Below are 20218 nucleotides of genomic sequence, written 5' to 3' on the forward strand. Positions count from 1 at the left end.
TGGCTCACTAAGTCCTTCCTAAAATAAGAATTTCTGCAGGTACAATCTCAGCTAGAAGGCCCTGGCCGCGAATCCTTTGGACGCATTGGATCATCCCCGTCCTCAATTATGTGTGGACGCGCCAGGCCCTTTACGCAGCAGCGTCTGCACAGGAGGCCAGGTCTCTGCCCTGATGCGCCTGCAAACGAAATGCAGACGGGTGGAGGGGAGGAGGGAGCTGCCTCGGCCTGGTGCGCGGAGCCCGAGTGATACGGCGGCGGGATCAGGCATCCGGGAAGGCCAGGTTCGAGTCCCCGCTCCTCCGCCACCGAAGCTCGCCGGGTGACCTTGGGGCAGCCGCCGTCCCTCCGGCTCCCCGGCGCAGAGACGCGCGAGGGAAGGGGCCCGAGGCGCGGGCGGCCGGGCTCCGGCTCGGAAGGGCCCGCCCGGCGCTGTGTCCGCGCGGCCGGGGTGGGGCGAGGGCCGCGCCGCGCTCCCAGCTGCGCCCTGCCCGGCGGCCCCTTCCCGCCGCCTGCCCGGCTGGCCCCACCTCCCTCTCCCGGCTCGCTCCACCCCAGCCCGGCGTCGCCGCGGCCGCCCCCCGTCCCCGGCAGCCGCCGCCGCCGCCGCCGCCTCGGCCTGAGGAGCGACAGCGGCGGCGCGCCTTGCCCAGCCGGCCCGCCATGGCCCGCGCGGGGGCCTCCTCCTCCTCTCCGCCGCCGCTGGCCCCCGCGCTGCCCCTGACCCAGGAGGCGGCCGAGGAGGAGGAGGAGGAGGAGGAGGAGCCGCCCCCGCGCCGGGCCCTGGTGCCCCGCTCCTCCCCGGTGCCCCGGCCCCAGCACCCGCCCGCCCCCGGCGCCGGCAGCAGCTCCTCCGACGAGGAGGCCGAGGAGGGGCGTCGGCAGCCCCCCGCCGCGCCCGGGCCCCCCTCAGGCCCGCCCGGGCCGCCTCCCCGCCAGGATGGCCAAGGGCCGCCCTCCCAGAATGCTCCGGGGCAACCAGAGGCCTCCTCCAGCTGTGCTGGGGGGGCCACGGCGGCGGGGGAGGCTCCCCAGCAGGGCGCCGGGCGCCACGTCCTGTTCGCCGACGCCCTGGGCCTGCCCTTGGCCCGCTGGCGGCGCTACCAGCCTTGGCCGCCGCCCTCGCCGGAGTCCCCCCCTGAGGTGGCAGTGCCCGCCTTGGCTGTGCTGCCGCCCCCCTCAGCGCCTGCCCCGTACCTGCTGCCCTCCTTTGTGTTGTCGCCCATGGGGCAAGGCGAGGATGAGAAGCTGGAACGGCTGCGCCAGGCCAAGGTGGAGCTGGAGGAGGTGTTGCCCCCAGAGCCGGGGGAGCCGCGGGTGCTGCGCGGCACCGTGCGGGTGCTCAACGTCTCCTACCACAAGGCGGTTCATGTGCGGGCCAGCCGAGACCGGTGGCAGAGTCACCGGGATTACCCAGCCCTCTACATCCCTGGCGGGTCTCCTGACGGGGGCCTGACCGACCGCTTTGCTTTCCGCCTGGACTTTGGGGATGAGGATGAGGAAGATGAAGAGGAAGGAGGAGCCCGGCTGGATTTTGTGGTGCGCTACCAGACCGATGAGGGTGTCTATTGGGCCAACAACCAGGGCAAGAATTACAGCGTGGTGCTCAAGGGGGCTGCCCCTTCCCTGGGTCAGCCCAAGAGGCCTGGCAAAGAAGGAGAATCACGCAGGCTCAAGAGCTGTATGAGGCCAATCAAAATCAGGTAATGTGTCCCAGCACCCTCTTTCCTGCTGCCTGAGCATATGGCATCCATCAGCTCCCTTGCCCTCATCCAAGGCATTGCCATGCACGCTCCCTACATTGTTAATTCATGCGCTGGATTCTCCTCTTCTCCCAAAGGGGAGACAGTTTGGGTTTTGCATTACCCAAGGACCTTCATTGCTGATTAACCTATGTGCTTTTTCTGGTCTGTAGACAGAGGCAAGTAGGCTTCAGTCCCAGTTAGTTGGCACCCCACTTGCAGCAACACCAAACACATGGAGATTGCAGGATTGTTTTGGTTTTTTAGTTGAAAAGGTTTGAAGAGAGAGAACTGTGGTTTAGGGGTTATGGGGGACAGAAAAAGTGTGGCTTCTTGATTTAGGCACTCGAGTGAACTTGGTTGAAATTCTTGCTTGCTTTCTCCATGCTGGTCACCTCACTGGCTCTCTGAAGAACTCCTTCCACTGGGTCCCCTCCCCAGCTTTCTTGTCTAGGTCATATCAGCAGTGAGCCGACCAAGTGCGCAAATAGTTGCTGGAGGAGGAGTGAGCCTGCCCCTTCCCAATGAGGGTACTGTCGCATGCGACTCCAAGACTTGGTTTAGACATAATGCAAAACCATGGTTTAATTAAGCAAACTGTGGTTAGTACGATCCTCTGAATGCAGACCACACCACTAACTGCAGTTAATTAAGGTTCATAGAACCAGTATCTGAAACCATGGTTTGAAGCTGGTTGATTAATCACAGTCTTTAACTATTGTTTAGTGTCATGTGTACATTCTAGCTTGTTCTGTGGTGCTTTCCTTGCACGCTTTCCTGTTCCAGAGATGCTGGACTAGAGCAAAGGTGATGAAAGCAGATTTGTTGAGGTAAGCCAGAATTTGAAAGCTCATTGGCAAGCCAGATCTTGCATTCACAAACTAACCATGGTTTTGCTTTATTCTGAACCAAGCCTAGAAGGAGAGCAATATCGTGCGCGTGAGTGAATGTTGTTGAGGCAAGATGGAAAGTGGACTATTTTTAGAGCAAGTGTATGTTCTAATTAGTGTTGGTTTTACATGAAGATTGTAGAACATCAAAAAAATTTCCAGGAACAATCTAGACGATGCAAAATACACGGTTGCTGTGCGTATTCTGACTGCAGCAAGTGCATCAAGTGTAGACAGCGTGCAAGCATGCTGTTGAACACCTTTGCACACCTATCTGGGAAGTCTGATTGAGTCACACAATTCTTCAGGCCTGCCAATGAGGGCAATATTTGTGTCTGGGCTATGTGGTGGAAATTGCCATCAAATCTCAGGCAACTTATGATGAGCCTGCTGGGAGTTTCAAGGCAAGAGTCGTTCAGAGATGGTTTGCCATTGGCTGCTGCTTCAAAATCACCCTAGACTTCCTTGGTGGTCTCCCATCCTGGCGGAAGCCGGGTTCAGATAGCCGGCTCAAGGTTGACTCAGCCTCCCATCCTTCCGAGGTCGATAAAATGAGTACCCAGTTTCCTGGGGGTAAAGTGTAGAGGACTGGGGAAGGCAATGGCAAACCACCCCGTAAAAAGTCTGCCAAGAAAACGGCGTGATACGACGTCCCCTCATGGGTCAGTAATGACTCAGTGCTTACACACTATCCCTAACCCTAACCTTTACCTTTTTATCTCCCATCCAAATACTAACCAAGCTTGGCCCTGCTTAGCTTCTAAGAGATGACCAGATTGGGCTGGGCTGAGCCATCCAGGTCAGGGTACTTGGGCTATACCTCTTCTTTTGCAAAGTGAGGTATACATCATGGAATCCTCAGGACTCAACAAACCAGTTCCTTCCACATAGCAGCAACGTGTCCAAGAGCAGAGGTCCAGATTAATCTCCTTAGCTCTGTGACCACTAGTGTTGCCAATAACCTGGAGGAAAAAAAGTCCTGCCCCTTTAACAGAAGATTGATGGGATGTTATTTTACATACGTGTGCCATCAAGTCTCAACCATCTTACAGGGACTCCAGCAAGGGGCTTTCAAGGCAAGGGAGAAGCAGAGGTAGTTTGCCATTGCCTTCCTCTGTGGAGTCTTCCTTGGTGGTACAAGTACCAACCCTGCTTAGCTTCCAAGATCTGACAATATTGGGCTGCCTTTCAGGGTGTTTTTTTTTACCTCCATGAAAAGCTGTTTCCGCACATTAATTCTCAGTTAAAGGGACAAGACATTTTTTTACCAGGTTGTCGGCAACCCTAAGACCAGGGATTTGTTTTTAATACGGAGGAGCATATGCGAGTCCCTGACTGCAGGCTGAAGCAGTACAGCTCATACACAAGTGCAAATTAAATGAGCTGACACATGGCTATGACATTCACACTTGGGGACGGCCCTCCTCCCCCATGGTGGTAGAAATACTACTACTAACCCAAACAGTTGTGCATGGGGAGAATCCCTTAATAAAATAGTGGTGATAGAGCAGATTCTCTGGAGAGGCAGAATAGAAATGTTGTCAATAAATATAAGTACCACCTGTGGCAGACTCCCTCAGCTTGCCTAGCGATAGGGCAAGCCGTAGTCACCTGTGGCAGAGACAGTGGAGTGGCCTCTTCCAGTCCCGTGGGGAGGGAGCAAGGTACCCACCGTACAGTGGTCCAGAATGATTCCCTGGACCTAGAGTTCATATGAGGTGTGCTTGTGCATAAGGGTCTAGCTGTGAGCAAGGCCAGGAAATAAGTGGTGGGAGAGCTGCATATAAAAGGCAGGTGACAAGGGAAAGGGGACTTCCAGTCAGAGGAAGTTTTGGAGGGGAAGCAACGGGGTGTCAGTAAGCTCCAGGGCTCCTTCTCTTACATGGTCCTATAAATGTTGTAGCTGTTGTACAAAAACATAGAGGGTTCTTTTTCCTTTATAGAAATGTTAAATCTTGAGGAGAGCCTGTGCAGTTGCACAATTTTTGGTCTGTTGCGTTTTCTTTGGAAGCAAAGTTGGAATCACCTTTTGCTTTTCCCTAGTTACGCCTGAGGAAGCTCAACCAGTTGATTTCTTGCTCAGTGTGGCAGTAAAGATCCCCTGGGTTGTATTTTTGTTAAAGTGGTAATAACAATAATATCTTGCCTTATGGGATTCTTATAGCATATGATCCAGAGGAGTTAGCCGTGTTAGTCTGTAGTAGCAAAATCAAAGAGTCCAGTAGCACCTTTAAGACTAACCAATTTTTTTGTAGCATAAGCTTTCGAGAATCAAGTTCTCTTCGTCAGATGCATGGAACAGAAACTGGTCAAATATAGAAGAGGAGGGGGGAGGAGTGGAGGAGAGAGAAGATGCAGTTTCTTCTCTCTCCCCCCTCTCCCCCCCAACTGCATCTTCTCTCTCCTCCTCTCCTCCCCCCTCCTCTTCTATATTTGACCAGTCTCTGTACCATGCATCTGACGAAGAGAACTTGATTCTCGAAAGCTTATGCTACAATAAAATTGGTTAGTCTTAAAGGTGCTACTGGACTCTTTTTGATTTTGTTATAGCATATGATGGAGGTATGGAGCTACTGTTACCATCTTGAGCCTTAAGAGAGGACAAGCTGTACTTTGCTAAGTTTTGTGAACAGTCCAAGAAGTTGGACATCTGTATGAACCTGGCCTTTGTCTTTCAAGGTTGCCAACTCTGGCTTAGGATATGTCTGAAGATTTAGGAGTGGTGTTTGGGCAGGGCAGGGGCTCAGTGGAGATATGGTGCCACAGAATCCACCGTCCAAAGCTGCCCTTTTCTCCAAGGGAACTGAGCTCTCTAATCTGGAGATCAATTGTAATTCTGGGAGCAATTTAAGCCTCCAGGCCCAAGGATTGTGAGAAGAACAGGCTAAAAAATATTTACTTAGATCATAATGCCCCAAGGAGTCCTGCCATGATCCTGGAGGATCTTTTTTTTCTGGACTGTTTCTCTTTGGTATACCGTCCCCCTGTTTTCTGTATCTTTTTGGAGAGCTTGCCCTTCTCTGTGCTTTACTGGATGGTTCATAAGATAGGACCTTGAAAAATTCTGGTTTGCTCCTGGCTTCTTTGCGGTTCAGGTGTTTACCTTTTCTGAATCAGAGGACAAGCCCAGCACCTCAAGGGGGTTGCTCACGGAGCAGAGAGGAGCCGAATGTGTAACGTTCCTGGGAGGGGAGGGGGCCCCTCTCAGCTCCTCTTTCTCAGTCACCCCAAGCATTTCTCTCTCTCTCTTTTCCTATCTGAGAGCCCCCATTTGTGGAGCAGTTAGAGCAGGAGAAGGCAAACGTTTCTTGGCCTAAGTACTGAAAAAAGCAACGCGGCACCTACCTGCGGAGATGTTGGTGCACCAGCAAACAGAGTGGGCATTGGGGTGGGAGATGAGGGCTGTACTTGGCCGGATGCACGAGGAGCAAGGCAGGCGTCAGTGATGCACCTTGGATAGGGCTGGCAGCTGAGCAGCGGTGATGGGCACGAGCCACGCCCTATGGCCTTCTCTTGCACTGCTGGCTACAGCAATGCTGCCACTGCCTCTGTTGTTTGGGCAAAGAACTGACCCTGGGTGCCAAGCAAAACCATTTGATGTGCCACTGCTGGCATGCACGCGTGCCGGGGACGCCTCCCCTTGGGTTAGAGTGTCACATTCGGATTTGGAAGACCCTTCATACAGATCCCCACTCTGCAGCATCTGGGTGTCTCAGACTCTCTCAGCCTCACGTGCTTAAGCGGGGGATTGTTGTGAGCGCAAAATGGAGGAGTAGATAATGGTTTGTGTAGGCATGGGCTCCTTGGATAAAACTGCGCTAAATAAATTGTTGCTGTTATTTTGGCCCAAGGCCTGCCCTGACCCCTTCCAGAGTAGGCATGATCTGGGGAAGGGGTCAGGGTTGCTGTTTCATCCCCTTGCCCTCTCTCTGTCCTTGGTTTTGCCTCTCCTCTTTGCTCTCCCTGCTATTCTCATTCCATTATGAAACCAGACTATAAAGAGGCAGTACTTTAAAAAAAAGAGAGAGTAAAATTCTGCATTCAGGAAATCCACACTCTGCACTAAGAAAAGCAGAATTGTGTGTTGTATGTAAATTTATGCAGAGTGAACTGATCTACATATTTTCTTTTATTTGCATAATTTGGCCTGCATTTTTGGTATTACTCCGTGCATCCTTTATTCTGGTTTTGCTAGTCATGGGAAGCTCTGGCCTCTGGGTCCCTTATTCAGCCATTCCTCTGACTTCTGAGATTTAAACTGGCACATGGACACATGAAGGTGTCTTGAACTGAATCAGACCATTGCGTCCATCAAGGTCAGTACTGTCCACTCAGACTGGCAGCAGCCGTCCAGGGTTTCAGATGGAGGTCTTTCACACCGCCTGACACCTAATCCCTTTAACCAGAGATTCTGAGGATTGAACCAGAGACTTTTTGCATGGCAAGCAGATATGCTCCACCGCTGAGCCAGGGCCTCAGCCGTACACGTTGCAGCCATAAGAAACTTGAAAGAAAGAAAGAAAGAAAGAAAGAAAGAAAGAAAGAAAGAAAGAAAGAAAGAAAGAAAGAAAGAAAGATCAATCAATAAATTATGCCTTTAATGGCATAATAGCATAAAGGATAGGCTAATACCTATCCTTTTTAGTATTTTAACATATAAGTTTTAAATCTGTTTTAAAGTTGACTATTAATTTATTGAGTTTTAATGATGATGTGAGCCGCCCTGAGCCCATTCATGGGGAGGGTGGGATATCAGTCAAATAAAATAAATAAATAATACAAATTGCAGGATTGTTACAATAAAAGGATAAAAACATGTACAGATAAAATTCAGATATAACGTTGGCTCATCACTGTGTCTTCTCTTGACGAATCTTAATGGCATATTGGAGAAACAAAGCAGCCTTCTTGGTTATACCAGGAAAGGTGTCCTTCAGGATATATTGGGCTTTAATGTGATCAGACAGACCCGTCTTATTTCCAAAGAAAGAAAGAAAGCTGATAGTCTCAGAAAATAGAATTCTACACCCAGTATCAAATTCTGTGTTTTTCAGCACTTCTGCAGAATAATACAGATACACAGAAACGGTTCTTTACAGCTCTTCACCTGAGTAATAACAGTAATCTAGTTAAGTTCTGACATTTGTGAAAAAGTTCCTCCAACCACCAGTGAGATATTTACTTGGTTGGTGTGATATTTGCCCGAGACGTTTCCTTCTGTTAAAGATGTTTCTTCCTGGTAGGCTTGCTCTAAAGGCGCTCAGAAAGTGAGCATCCCGTGGCCATGCTGGGATTTCCTTCTCCTGGCCCGAGTGATGCTACCCCCTAGCAAGACTGGAAGTCCATCCTTGGTAAAGATAGCTTTTCCAAAACCACCTTCCTGATCATATCTTCTCAGCAAATACTTACAAAATGCTACTATAGTTCTGCTGACCACCTGCCTGAGGGCCAAGCTAGAAGTGACGAATGACACTTGAATGGCAAGTGAACAGACTCACGTGTATTCCTCCCTGTTCACTTGCGTGGAGCGGAGCGCAAGTGAACAGGGAGGAATACACGTGAGTCTGTTCACTTGCCATTCAAGTGTCATTCGTCACTTCCAGCTTGGCCCTGAGTCATATGATGTTTGTGTAGGGCAGCTGACCACATGGCCCTCTGGTAGCAAGCAGTTATGGCTTTGCTAGAGTGAGCAGATTTTTGATTGGCCGTGGTTGCTTGCAGCTCGTGGCGCAGAACAGCAGCGGGCAGCTTTTGTCCCAGAAGGGCAAGAGGACAGTGACTGAGGGGCAGGGTTTGCTAGAGGTGTTTTGTAAACTGTTTTATCTGAGGCCCTCTGCACTGGTTTGAGCTTAAGAAGCGGCAAAGAAGGAACGGTGTAGTGTTTTCGAATGTACAAAGTGCTTTGCACCTCTTACTTCACATGCATACGTGCTGTCAAGCTGCAGCCAACTTTTGGTGACCCCAGCAAGGGGCTTTCAAGGCAAGTTAGAAGCAGAGGTGGTTTGCCACTGCCCACCTCTGCAGATCCAGAGGAGTGAGCCGTGTTAGTCTGTGGTAGCAAAATCAAAAAGAGTCCAGTAGCACCTTTAAGGCTAACCAATTTTATTGTAGCATAAGCTTTCGAGAATCGCGTTCTCTGACGAAGAGAGCTGTGGCTCTCGAAAGCTTATGCTACAGTAAAATTGGTTAGTCTTAAAGGTGCTACTGGACTCTTTTTTGATTTTGCCTCTGCAGAGTCTTCCTGGGCAATTTCCCATCCAGCTACCAATGCTGATTACCTTTTGAGATCTGACAAGATAGGGCTATTCATGCCCCCTTCCTTGTCTTACGCTTTATAAAGGGACTCATTAGGTAGTCTGAGGTCACCCACAGTCTCTCAGCTTTGGCCCCATATCTGCCCTATAGGGGATAACAACAGGGGCCTGCCTTTTTAAATTTTTTTTTAGCAAGGAGTGCTTTGGACACCCTAAAGCACAATATAAATATAACTGGTGAGTATTATTGTTGAATATTGTATTTATTTATTTACATTATTTATAGCCCGACTTTCTCATTGAGACTCAAGGTGTGAATCAGTACAGTCCATTTCAAAGACATTTCAATAAACAATGTAATAGGATACATAAATGCAAATTTGCAAAGAGTTAAACCAGAAATCCAACACACAGTTGAAGAAACACTGAAATATTTAAAGCGAGTAAACTTTATCGGAGTTTGACTATATCACTGCCTTTTATTTAGCTGAGGAATGGGAAAGCTCCTAAGGAGGCGTATGAAGATATACTTTTTATGATTCTAAAAGTATGATTGTTTAGGAAAGAGGAGATCTCTACTTATTTTTTCGGTTCAGAGAAGTTTTAAAAAATATGTGCCTGGAGGGAGGAATTAGAACCCCCCCTCCCCAAATGGTAGCCATTTTCTGAGCCAGCCCCAGGTGAGAACCACAGTTCTTTGTGGTCTTTTGACTTTACTGACGGTGATCTTGAAAACGTGTAGATTGTATCTTGGTAGTTCACTCTCGGCAGAAATCCCCACCCACCTTTCACATGCAGGATCAGTGGCGACCTTTGTAACTTGCTTCGTCAGGTGATTTTGTTTTTTACAGCTTGGGAAGGTAGAGGTGAATAGGACTGTGGAGTCGAGTCTGTTCTGAGCCTGTTCTGGTTTGGATGGGGGTGAAGACAGATGGACTGTGCGGTCCTAAGAACACTGTCCCGGGAGTAAGCCCCATTGAATACACCTGCGTAGGATTCAGAACTGACTTGCTTAGGGGGGCACTGGTAGAGTTTTAATGACTCTGCAGTTTCTTAACCCGTAAACTCAAGCTTTGCAACTTGTCTTATTCTTCAGCTTATCAAAAAAATCAACCTGAATTTTTTTTTGGTGGGGGAGAGGTTGCAAACATGTTCCAGGATTTGGAAAGGTTGGGTGAAAAAAGGAATTGGTGTATTGGCAATATTGCAGATGCTAGCCAGTAGACACCTGCCACAGCTGGATTCCTCTCCTGCAAACTGAACTTTTTGGGGGGGGGTAGTTTTTAAATCCTGGAGCAAAATGGGCCACACTGGCATAATTGATCCAGTAGATAAGGGTAAAACATTAGATAAAAAAGCAAATTGAGCAGATATTTGGAAACACCGTACCATGATTCAGATATTTACAAATAAATAATATGCTAAACTCTCCTGCACTTAAAAACACATTGTCAAGACCCCTCACAGAGTTTGTTATTGCAAAAAGGTAAGGGCTCCCTTCGTCAGTTACAAGAAGCGGGAAAAGGTAGGAGTCTTATAATCCAGGCAGAGGGTAGGAGGGATATTGCACATTACTCTTAGGTCAGTGATACAATGTCTTGGAAGATTAAAATAACAACAACAACATTCGATTTATATACTGCCCTTCAGGACAATGCCCACTCAGAGTGGTTTACAAAGTATGTCATTATTATCCCCACAACAATAAACACCCTGTGAGGTGGGTGGGGCTGAGAGAGCTCTGAGAGAGCTGTGGCTGACCCAAGGTCACCCAGCTAGCTTCAAGTGGAGGAGCGGGGAGTCAAACCCAGCTCTCCAGATTAGAGTCCCGTGCTCTTGACCACTACACCAAACTGGCTCTCGCATTATTTTTTAAATTTTGTGATTTTTGATATCAGATTTATATCTGTCCATTGTTCTACAAAGAGACTGACTTGTTTGGTCAGTATAGAGAGTTGAACGGCATTGATGACATATGTAATGTTGGAAGACGAATAAATGAGTGAGCCTGCGATGGTATAGCTGGTGTTGATAGGAAATGTTATTATGTTGTTAGTATGTATATAGGGACAGAGTTGGCATCTGGGTTTATTGCAGGCCCTGGTCGCAGAGTTCATGTCCATGTTGAGAAGTGCATTGTTGTGAGAGAGCAATTGTTTAAGGTTGTGGGGTTGTCTGGGGCCAGAAATGGTTTGTCTCTCAATGCCTGTGATGTGTGTATGTATGTGTGTTAATAATTCCTAGCAAAAAGCAATAATTTTGGATAAAACCCAGGACTCCTCCTCGCTCATTACAGTTTAACAAAACCAGGAAGATGGCCAGTCAGTGCTGTTGTGAATGCTCTCGGTCATAGTCTTTATCGCATTTGAATTTCCCATAATTACATTTTACCTCTGCTTCCTGCCTTTCCAGCCCTTTGATGTTCATAATTTGCTTCTTGGTAACGTCATCATGTATAAAATGTCTGTCTAACGAGGACCGCAACGTGCATTCAGCAGAGTGGGTCCGTGAAAGTTTATGCTGGGGGGGGGGGAAACTTTTTTGACCTCTAAATTATCACCTGTTTCGTTTTTCTGCCACAGACTGTGACTGCCCCTCTGGAATTACTGCCCCTGTGCTGCTGCTGCTGTCAAGGGACCAGTTTAAATTAGTGATGTTTAATTTAATTGTCTTCTAGTCTGTTAGGGCTAACAAGCAGGACCTACGTTTTAGAATAAGCAAATGTTATTTTCAACAGAAATAATTACACTTGATTCTATTTTTTCCTATAGTAATCTTTCCAACGGTGCATTCTTTGTGTTTATTTGCAGCTGTTTTCAGCTGTCCGGATTTTTTTCTCCCTTCCGTTTGCTTCCGGCTGAAGAAGTCTATCCCAGGCTGTCTTGCATGTCCAGATAGGTCTGATTTAAGTGATTGGGTGTTCAGTTTCAGAACATCTGGTCCTCACAGCACACACACACAGGATTCTTCATATCTTCTACTGGTTGTTCACATGCAGATGGTGACCACTTGACCAGCACAGGGGCTGCTTTCACACACGATGGATAATGCACTTTCAGTGGACTTTAGCAATAGTTTGCAACTGGATTTCACTGTGTTAAACAAGAAAAACCACTAGCCAATAATAGCTAAAGTGCATTAAAAGGGCATTATCCTACGTGTGTGAATGCAGCCAGGGTGTAGAGTCTGCATTGTTCTGGTCACTTGGGTTTTTAAAAAACCTCTGTTTGCTTTTAATATGTATTAATTACCTCTACCTTAACATGCTAACGAGAATAGGTCCTTTTATCAACTCAAAGTTAGTTAAAAGACAGGGAGTAGAGAGTAGGAATAAATGGACAGTTACCATAAGAGAGGAAAGCGAGCAGCGGGGTTGCATAAGGATCGGTATTGGGACCCGTGCTATTAAATGTATTCATATCTGTATTGGAAATGGGGCGGAGCAGTGTAGTGGCCAGGTTTGCAGATGATACTAAATTATTCAGGATGGTGAAAACCAGAGCGGATTGTGAAGACTTATGGGATGATCTCTTAAAGTGCTATTCAGTGTTCGTAAGGCTAAGATGAGGCACACGGGAACAAAAAATCCTAACTTTATATACTGGTGGAGTCTGAACTGGCTGACACCAAGACTAAAAGAGATCTTGGGGTTATAGTGGATAGGGCAATGAAAATGTTGACTCGGTGTGCAGCTGTGGTGAAAAAGGCAACCTCCGTGCTGGCGATTATTAGGAAAAGCAATTGAGAATAAAATGCCCGATATTGTAATGCTTTTGTATAAAGCTACGGTGAGGTCCCATTTGGAAAACTGTACAGTTTTGGTTGCCGTATCTCAAAAAGGACACTGCAGAGCTGGAAAACGTACGCAAGATGGCAACCAAGATGATTAAGGGGCTGCAGCATCTTTCCTATGAAGTAAGGCTCAAGAGTCTGGGGGGCACAGGATAGAGGTTTATGCATGTGGTGGAGGAAATGAATAGAGAGAATGTTTCCTCCTTTTCAAGTAGTATTAGAACTTGGGGGTACCTGACGAAGTCGATGGGCAATAGATTGAGGATGGACAAAAGGAAGTACGTCTTTACTCAATGAGTAATTAAAATGTGGAATTTGCGACCAGAGGGTCCAGTGGCAGCCAAGAGCGTGGCTGCTTTTACAAGGGGGCTGGACAGGTTCGTGAAGGAGAGGTCGGTTAGCGGCTACTGGCCATGGTGACTAAAGGGAACCTCCACGTTCAGAGGCAGTCCACCTCTGAAACCCAGTGCTAGGAGGCAGTGTTAGGGGAAGGCCTTGGCCCCTGTGCCATGTGTGTGGCCCTACAGGGCAAATGGCTAGCCGCAGCATGAAGCAGGATGCTGGACTGGATGAATGTCTGGCCTGACCCAGCAGGGCTCTTTTTATGCGGAAAGCCATGTTAAATGTTAAAACTAGTTAAGGACAGGGCTTTTTTTCAGCTGGAACGTGGTGGAACGGAGTTCCAGCACCTCTTGAAAATGGTCACATGGCTGGTGGCTCCGCCCCCTGATCTCCAGACAGAGGGGAACTCTGATCTCCAGATGAGGGGAACTCCCCTCTGTCTGGAGATCAGGGGGCGGGGCCACCAGCCATGTGACCATTTTCTCCGAGGGCAACCCACTGAGTTCCACCACCTCTTTCCCCAGAAAAAAAGCCCTGGTTAAGGATATACACTGAAAGGAGGAAAAATCCATTTCATGATTTAACCCATTAGGTGTCATGGTGTTCAACTTAAAGATCCACTCTGTTTCCAACTGAAGGAGTACCCTTTGAGCATTGCACATCTTTTTCCTTCAAGGACTTTCAACACTGAAAACCTCAGTTCACGTTCACATGGATGGTGCGTGGCAAAATGTTGTGTAAGAGGAGGTTCCACCACCTCTTTTCCCAGAAAAAAAGCCCTGGTTAAGGATATACACTACCATAAAATGCTACATTGTAAAGGCATGATACAAATGTGAGCCAAAGTCACATTTGCTTTTCAGGGGAGAAAAGGTTACTTGTCTTTTCTGAGAACGCTTCTCCGTGGTGGTCTGCGTCGTCATAGCACAGGAGTTCTGGAGTTTATTGGAGTCTGCTGAGCTCAGTCCGCCCTAAAAAACCCAAAGTAACGTTCTGCATTGAGGCTATTCAGATTTTGCATGAAGGGATGTTAAATTCTGAAGCGTGAATGAAATGTGCAGATCTGTATATCCAGTTGCCTCTGTTTGACAGTGTTTGTTCTACTTGGAGGAATTAAGAAAAGTATGCATGGCGCTGACTTCTTCCTCACAAATGAGAATTTTATTTGTCCCTTTCTGCTGTTTCACCAAGAATTGGCTACATGCTTTCAAACTTATTTTTGCAGCCTTTGCAATGCAAGATCCATGTGCTAGAAGTGTGCTTTAAAAATTCCGGTGGGGCTTCCCTGGATGCTAAATTCTCTGGCCAGTTCTGCCCTTTCTCTGCTCTTACGTGGAATACCTAATAGCCCCGGCTGCTGTTCAGATGTAACTAACCACAGAGATTATGGAAGGATGAGTTGGATACTTTTTAGCAAGCTGCACATGTATAAGAATGCTGGTATAGTTACTGAATTGATTGCATTAACCTTGAACTGCTGATTCCACTGGGATACTTGGAAGTACTACTAAGTAAATTGGTTTTAGTGCTGGGGAAGGGTGAGGGCTTTAATGGTAGAGGCACAATCTATGTTCGTTGCTGCAGTAAAGCAGCCATAACATGTAAAGACGAAGACCCACATTAGCCTGAATGAGATGTTCAGATTCTAATGAAGGGTTGTTGGAACTGAAGTCTGCCGAAGAGTTACATCCACTGCTAGGCGAGCCTTTCCTGTTAAATCCCAGATGTTTGGGAGCTGACTGCTTATTCAGTGGTGAATAAAATACCCTCTGTTTATGCTCAGAGACCCTGTCGCTTTGTTATTACTTCACTTGTTCCAAAGCAGAGCCTTGATACGGACAGTATATTCTTTGAGGCCAAATTAAAAATGCTGCCTGTTTTTTTTCTGAGCTCGTGATGAGAACTATGTTTTGGCTAGAGGAGGTTCAGAATGATAAAGGCTCAGGGCCACGCTACAAGTGACGAATGACACTTGAACGGCAAATGAACAGACTCACGAGTATTCCTCCCTGTTCACTTGTGCCCCACTTGCTGTCCAGTTGATCACGTAGTGGTGATTATGTAGCAAGTGGAGCACAAGTGAACAGGGAGGAATACTCGTGAGTCTGTTCACTTGCCGTTCAAGTGTCATTCATCACTTGTAGCTTGGCCCTCAGTGCTTTAAGAAGGCTTATCCCCCCCCCCTCTTTAACTGACACTCAGCTGCTGTCCTCTTTGGGAAGGATTTCTTTTGGATAATTTACAAAGTCATTCTTATCTACATGCCCTGTACATAAAGACTCCTACCTTTTGTGTGAGTGGCCCAGTTTTTTGGGAAGGGTGGTTGGAGGGGCATGAGGGCCGGCCAGTTTACTATGAGGTACAGTGATAAATTTGTTGATGCACAGATGAAGATGTAAGGCAGAAGTTTATAGATGAAATGCACCTTTTAGCTCACATGGGCCCTTTTCACACTACTCACCGGCTTCTGAAACGTCGCGAGATGTAGCGCGAAAACCACGGAAGATAGCATCTTCTCGCGCGAGTTTTGCGCGACATCGCACAAAACTCGTGCGAGAAGACGCTATCTTCTGCGTTTTTTGCGCTACATCTCGCGACGTTTCGGAAGCCGGTGAGCAGTGTGAAAAGGGCCCTGGTCTTTTCACTCCATTTACTGAGCCAGGAAATACAGCAAAATCAAAAGCTACACTTAACTGTTACTGGAGAAAATAGCCAAGTGTCTTTCTTCTCTCTCCCACCTCCCCCAAAACCTAATGAAATGTCCAACTTTTTGATAAGAATCGGTGCGTGTGTAGGAGTGTTCATTGGTTGCAGAGACACCCCCCCCAACATGGGGAGGCATTATATAAGCAACTGGTTCAAGTGGACAGTTTTGTACCTGGGGGTGGAAGTTCTTCATCTCAACTAATTCAGCCAAAGCAAGGAGAAAACCATGCTTCTTTTGTGGTACTGAGCAGGCTGCTGGCACCACATACCAAGTGAGGGCGAAAAGAGGGACTTGTGTATTGCCAGGGGCCAAGCCATTTGCTGCTCCCCTTTTGTAGTAATAAAAGTAGATCATTTGTGGAATTTTATTTTACCATAAAATACAGTTGCTGCGCCAGGTCATTGAGTGGTTGAATCATCAAAATAGTATCGAGGTTTTTTGAGACTGCTGCCCTTTAATTTTTTTCTCTTTTCCTTTTCCTTAATTACTTCCTTTTCTCTTTCACCAGCATTCATGAGTCAGTTGTGAATTATCAGTTCTTGTTATGGAAAGGGTAAGTTCTTGGTTGTGCTGCTTTTTGCTTTGGAGCTAGCTAAAGCTTCTGCCTATTATTTTTTTTTTTAAAAATTATTTCTGATAGTTATTTTGTTGCCATGCATTCATAATTGCAAACAATAAAAATAAAATTAGTGACCCAGTGACGTTGGCTGATTGCAAACTGAGGAGCAATACTTAGCACCCCAAATTGATAATTTACAGTTGATTTCTGATTGTTGAGAAGAATTGGAAGTAATCAGTTTGGCTTTAAAAAGAAAAAGAACAAAGGAGAACTTGTAAAGAAAAACACACATATTGGTGGACAGGATTTGATATGAGTAGACACAGTCAGATCGTGCTCATGGAGAAGGATTTTTACAAGCAATACCACAGTAAATTAAATGCCACGTAGAACTTCGTTCCAGCTAGTTGCGGAAGACCAGTCCTTCAGTACTGATGAGGATAGATCCTTTGAAAATTTGCAATGCTTTTAAAAAAATATTAAATTAATTCAATAAATATTTTGATGTATTTGGTGCCTCTCGGTCTGTGGAACTAGGATGCCTTAGATGTGACCACGGGCTGCTTACGAGAGTCCCCTTCTTGCTTAAGTAATGTAATACATGAGTCATAAATGGATGGATCTCCGCTGCAATAATATCCATGACCTCTAAAACTCGAGAAGTGCACCTTCAAGATGGTGGGTGCCACTGCAGCACAGCTCTGCCACATCTGCACGTGCGCACCACATTGTTTACCTGCATAGATTCCGCCTGAAGTCATGCTTGTGGAGGCCAGCACCTGAAATACTTACTGGCACTTCGACTTCTGGGTTCTTTGCTTCCCAAACCACACTAAGATAGGGGCTGGACACCTTGGATTGGATCTAGACTAAATTTTCTGCTAATGGGGAGGTATAATTTCCACCAATTCTCCCTTATCGCTGCAAATACCCCCTACCAATCCCGAGGTCCCCTCTCCCCCAGGAACAGCATTTTTGGGAGACAAATTGGTTGCAGCTGAGGTGGGGAGGCGGGAGAAAGCGATGCGTCGCTAAGGAAGTGCTTTCCATTCGTGGCGAACTTAATCCAGATCCAACTCCTCGTGACGTTCCTCTGAAACTGAACTCAGCCCACCAGCAGTGTATGGCAGACTGCCAGATGGGAGACACCCCATTTTGTCCAGGCAGACAGAAAACCCGGGATGCTCCTTGAGAGCCCCCTCCCGAAAACTCTAGGTGCCATACATAGTTTCTTTTTTTCACTGCCACTAGATGTTTGGGCTGGAATTTTTGGACCGTCTTCATTCTTCTGTGCAGGCACACATTTGGACTGCGCATGCACAGGCCTGCCAACCAGAGAAAGTCTCTTAACACTTTAGAGCTCCATTAGGGGCCGCTTCTCCCCAGTCATGTAGAAGCCCATTTTCCCACCTAACAGGCACCTAGGAGGAGCAACCCCTTCTCTCAGTTCTTTCTCAGCTGCTGCAATGAGAAGAACTTCGCTTATGAGCTCCGCTCATTATATCTCTTATTGTTTATCTTTGGCTTGTTTATCATCAGTTTTTCTGACTTCAGACTTTTTTTCCTGACCTTCCCCCTGGTATCGGCTTTAGCTAACGGTTTTCTGGTGTATTCGACCTGGGCTGTCTGACTTCGGCTTGCTCAGTGAGTTTTTGTCCCTCAGTATGTCACAGAGGGCCTTATTTAAGAAATGTACCCAGTGGGGTACAAAGATGACACGCACAGACCAACATGACCGGTGTGCTTGGGAGAAGGCTATAATGTGGTGGCGTGGAGGTTTTGCCAACAATTCACAGGCAAGGCCAGAAATGAGAGAGCTTTCTGGCTCAAAGCCATCTTGCCCCTCCAGAGCCAGATCCTTATCCTCCTGCAGATCAGCATTGAGGTCGGATCGGACAGGAAGGAAGTCTCGTTCGCCTCGTCCTCCATTGGATCCAAGGCTCCTGGCTGAGCCTCCACTTAGGAGGCCTAAGAAGTCCCAACACTCTTCCTGCTCTGAGACTGGAGACGTGCATCTATCTCAGGTCATGAAGACGCAGCTCTGACACCGGATCCAAGACCTACTCAGATCTGAGGAGACCCTTCCCGTGCCTTGTCTCCAGCTCCTACTGGGCATAGTTGCCAGGGATCCGGTTGCAAGAGACCTTCAGAACCGATGCCATTGTACGCAGTGCAGCACCACAATGCTTTTTTGGTGTTTTTTTTTAAACATTTTATTTAAAGAAATGAAAGTAAGACAAAAACAGTAAAGTGCATAATATAAAAGTTACGCAAAATTTAGACAGTAAATTGTAAATTATACAATCTTATACCACCAGTAAGTATATAAACAGTGCAGATATAAAAATCTTAGGAATAAAACAAGCAGAACATGTTAAGTTTCTTTAAACTAAAAAGGTAATTAATAAGCATTTAGCTTCCTTGAGCCTAGCGACATGATAGCTTATCCCTTCTTCCCTCTCTCCCTCTAAGCTACTATGTCAATTAGTTTAACCTAAATAATCAAAGAAATCCTTCCATTTTTTCCAGAAGTCAGTTATCAACCTATTCTGTAAGTAGGTGGTCAGTTTGGCCATTGAAGCACATTCGTGAGCCTTCTCTCTCCACTCTGGGAGACCACGACAAGCTTCGGTTTCCCATTTTCCTGCAAATGATACTCTTTCCGCTGTCACCATATAACGGAAGAGATACCAACTGGCGCGGAGGGATAATCCAAAATATAAGTCATATTTTCTAGAACAGTGGCTCCCAATTTTGGATTATTTGATCAAAGAAGAAAAATGGACATCGGCTAAGACGACACAAGACCTCTATTACTCTATAGCTTACCTTTTAAACTTGTACATATTGCTCATTCTCTGTGTAAAAATAGATTTTATATACTTCAGCTGTAAAGTTCAAAAGTTATGATGCTAATTATTAGTTATTACTTTCACTTTTTAACGTTTATTTGTTGGTAACGCGTTGCTGTTTTATGAAGTAGTTGTTGTTATTGTTGTTTATTGTTACAAAAAAACCCTAAATAAATTACTATTGAAAAAAAAACATATAACGGAAGAGATCTCCTTGTTCTTTTCTCAGATTTGTTGGTGAAATATTAAAGAGCATGCTTTTCGGATTTAATTCAAATCTCAGTTTGAGGATCTTTTGCATCGTCCCTTCATGTATTTTTATCCAATATTTTCTCAGCACCGCAGTGCTTGCCGCATTCCTCCACCTACCACTTTCAGTGGACGGTAGGCAGGTAGCAGAAGTCACAGGCATGTACAGCCCTGTTTTCTTCACCGACTTGGAATTTATCCATGAATCTTAACAGTCAGTGAGGTATCGCCTTAGTATGTGGCGTGTTCCAAGTAGTGCAGCTGTTGCAACTGTCCAGTTGTTACGTCTCTGCTGATACTGCTTACAGGCTTAGTTAGTCCTTTTGGAATTGCACCGAGTGCTCCTATCACCACTGGAATTGTTACTGGAAGTGGTCTCCTTGCAATAAATATGTCTTATAGGGGGAATTAGCAAGCAAGGAAGACAGCTATACGAGATGCGGTAACTGGGATCTATCACCAGTGTATACCAGGTCCCTTCTGAAATAGAACAAGCGAGTCTGGTGCTTAATATTAAAACATGACTTTTATTGAACACAAGAACTTCATGCACATACACACAAATTACTGGGGAAAATAATCACACACACACACACACACACACAGTCCTAGGAAATGTAGCCAGAGATTGGGGATAGAGAGAGAGAGAGAATAAGTATATCTACCTATCCTGGAGAGGTGGAGGGGTGTCCAGTCCGTGGAGAGGAGGGTAGCTTCGAATGCCAGTGTCCTTGGCCAAGGGAGCAAGAGGCTTGGGCAAACCTCAAGGGAACAACGCTTATGGATCCGGAAGCGTGAACGATTTAAATGGGGCCAGAGCTCTACCTTTATA

At 46.7% G+C, this 20218-nt stretch overlaps 1 protein-coding gene across 1 annotated transcript in view; it reads left to right on the forward strand.

Moving 5' to 3' along the window:
* Positions 1 to 649: 649 nt before the first annotated feature.
* PPP1R3F (protein phosphatase 1 regulatory subunit 3F) overlaps positions 650 to 20218 on the forward strand; it is a 44537-nt gene continuing 24968 nt past the window's right edge. Inside the window, exon 1 of the mRNA XM_055003280.1 lies at positions 650 to 1702. Coding sequence (XP_054859255.1) covers positions 663 to 1702 — 1040 coding nt within the window. The 5' untranslated portion in view covers positions 650 to 662. The remainder of the gene's footprint in view (positions 1703 to 20218) is intronic.

Source organism: Eublepharis macularius, chromosome 19 (assembly GCF_028583425.1).
Source record: "Eublepharis macularius isolate TG4126 chromosome 19, MPM_Emac_v1.0, whole genome shotgun sequence".
Lineage (NCBI taxonomy): Eukaryota > Metazoa > Chordata > Lepidosauria > Squamata > Eublepharidae > Eublepharis > Eublepharis macularius.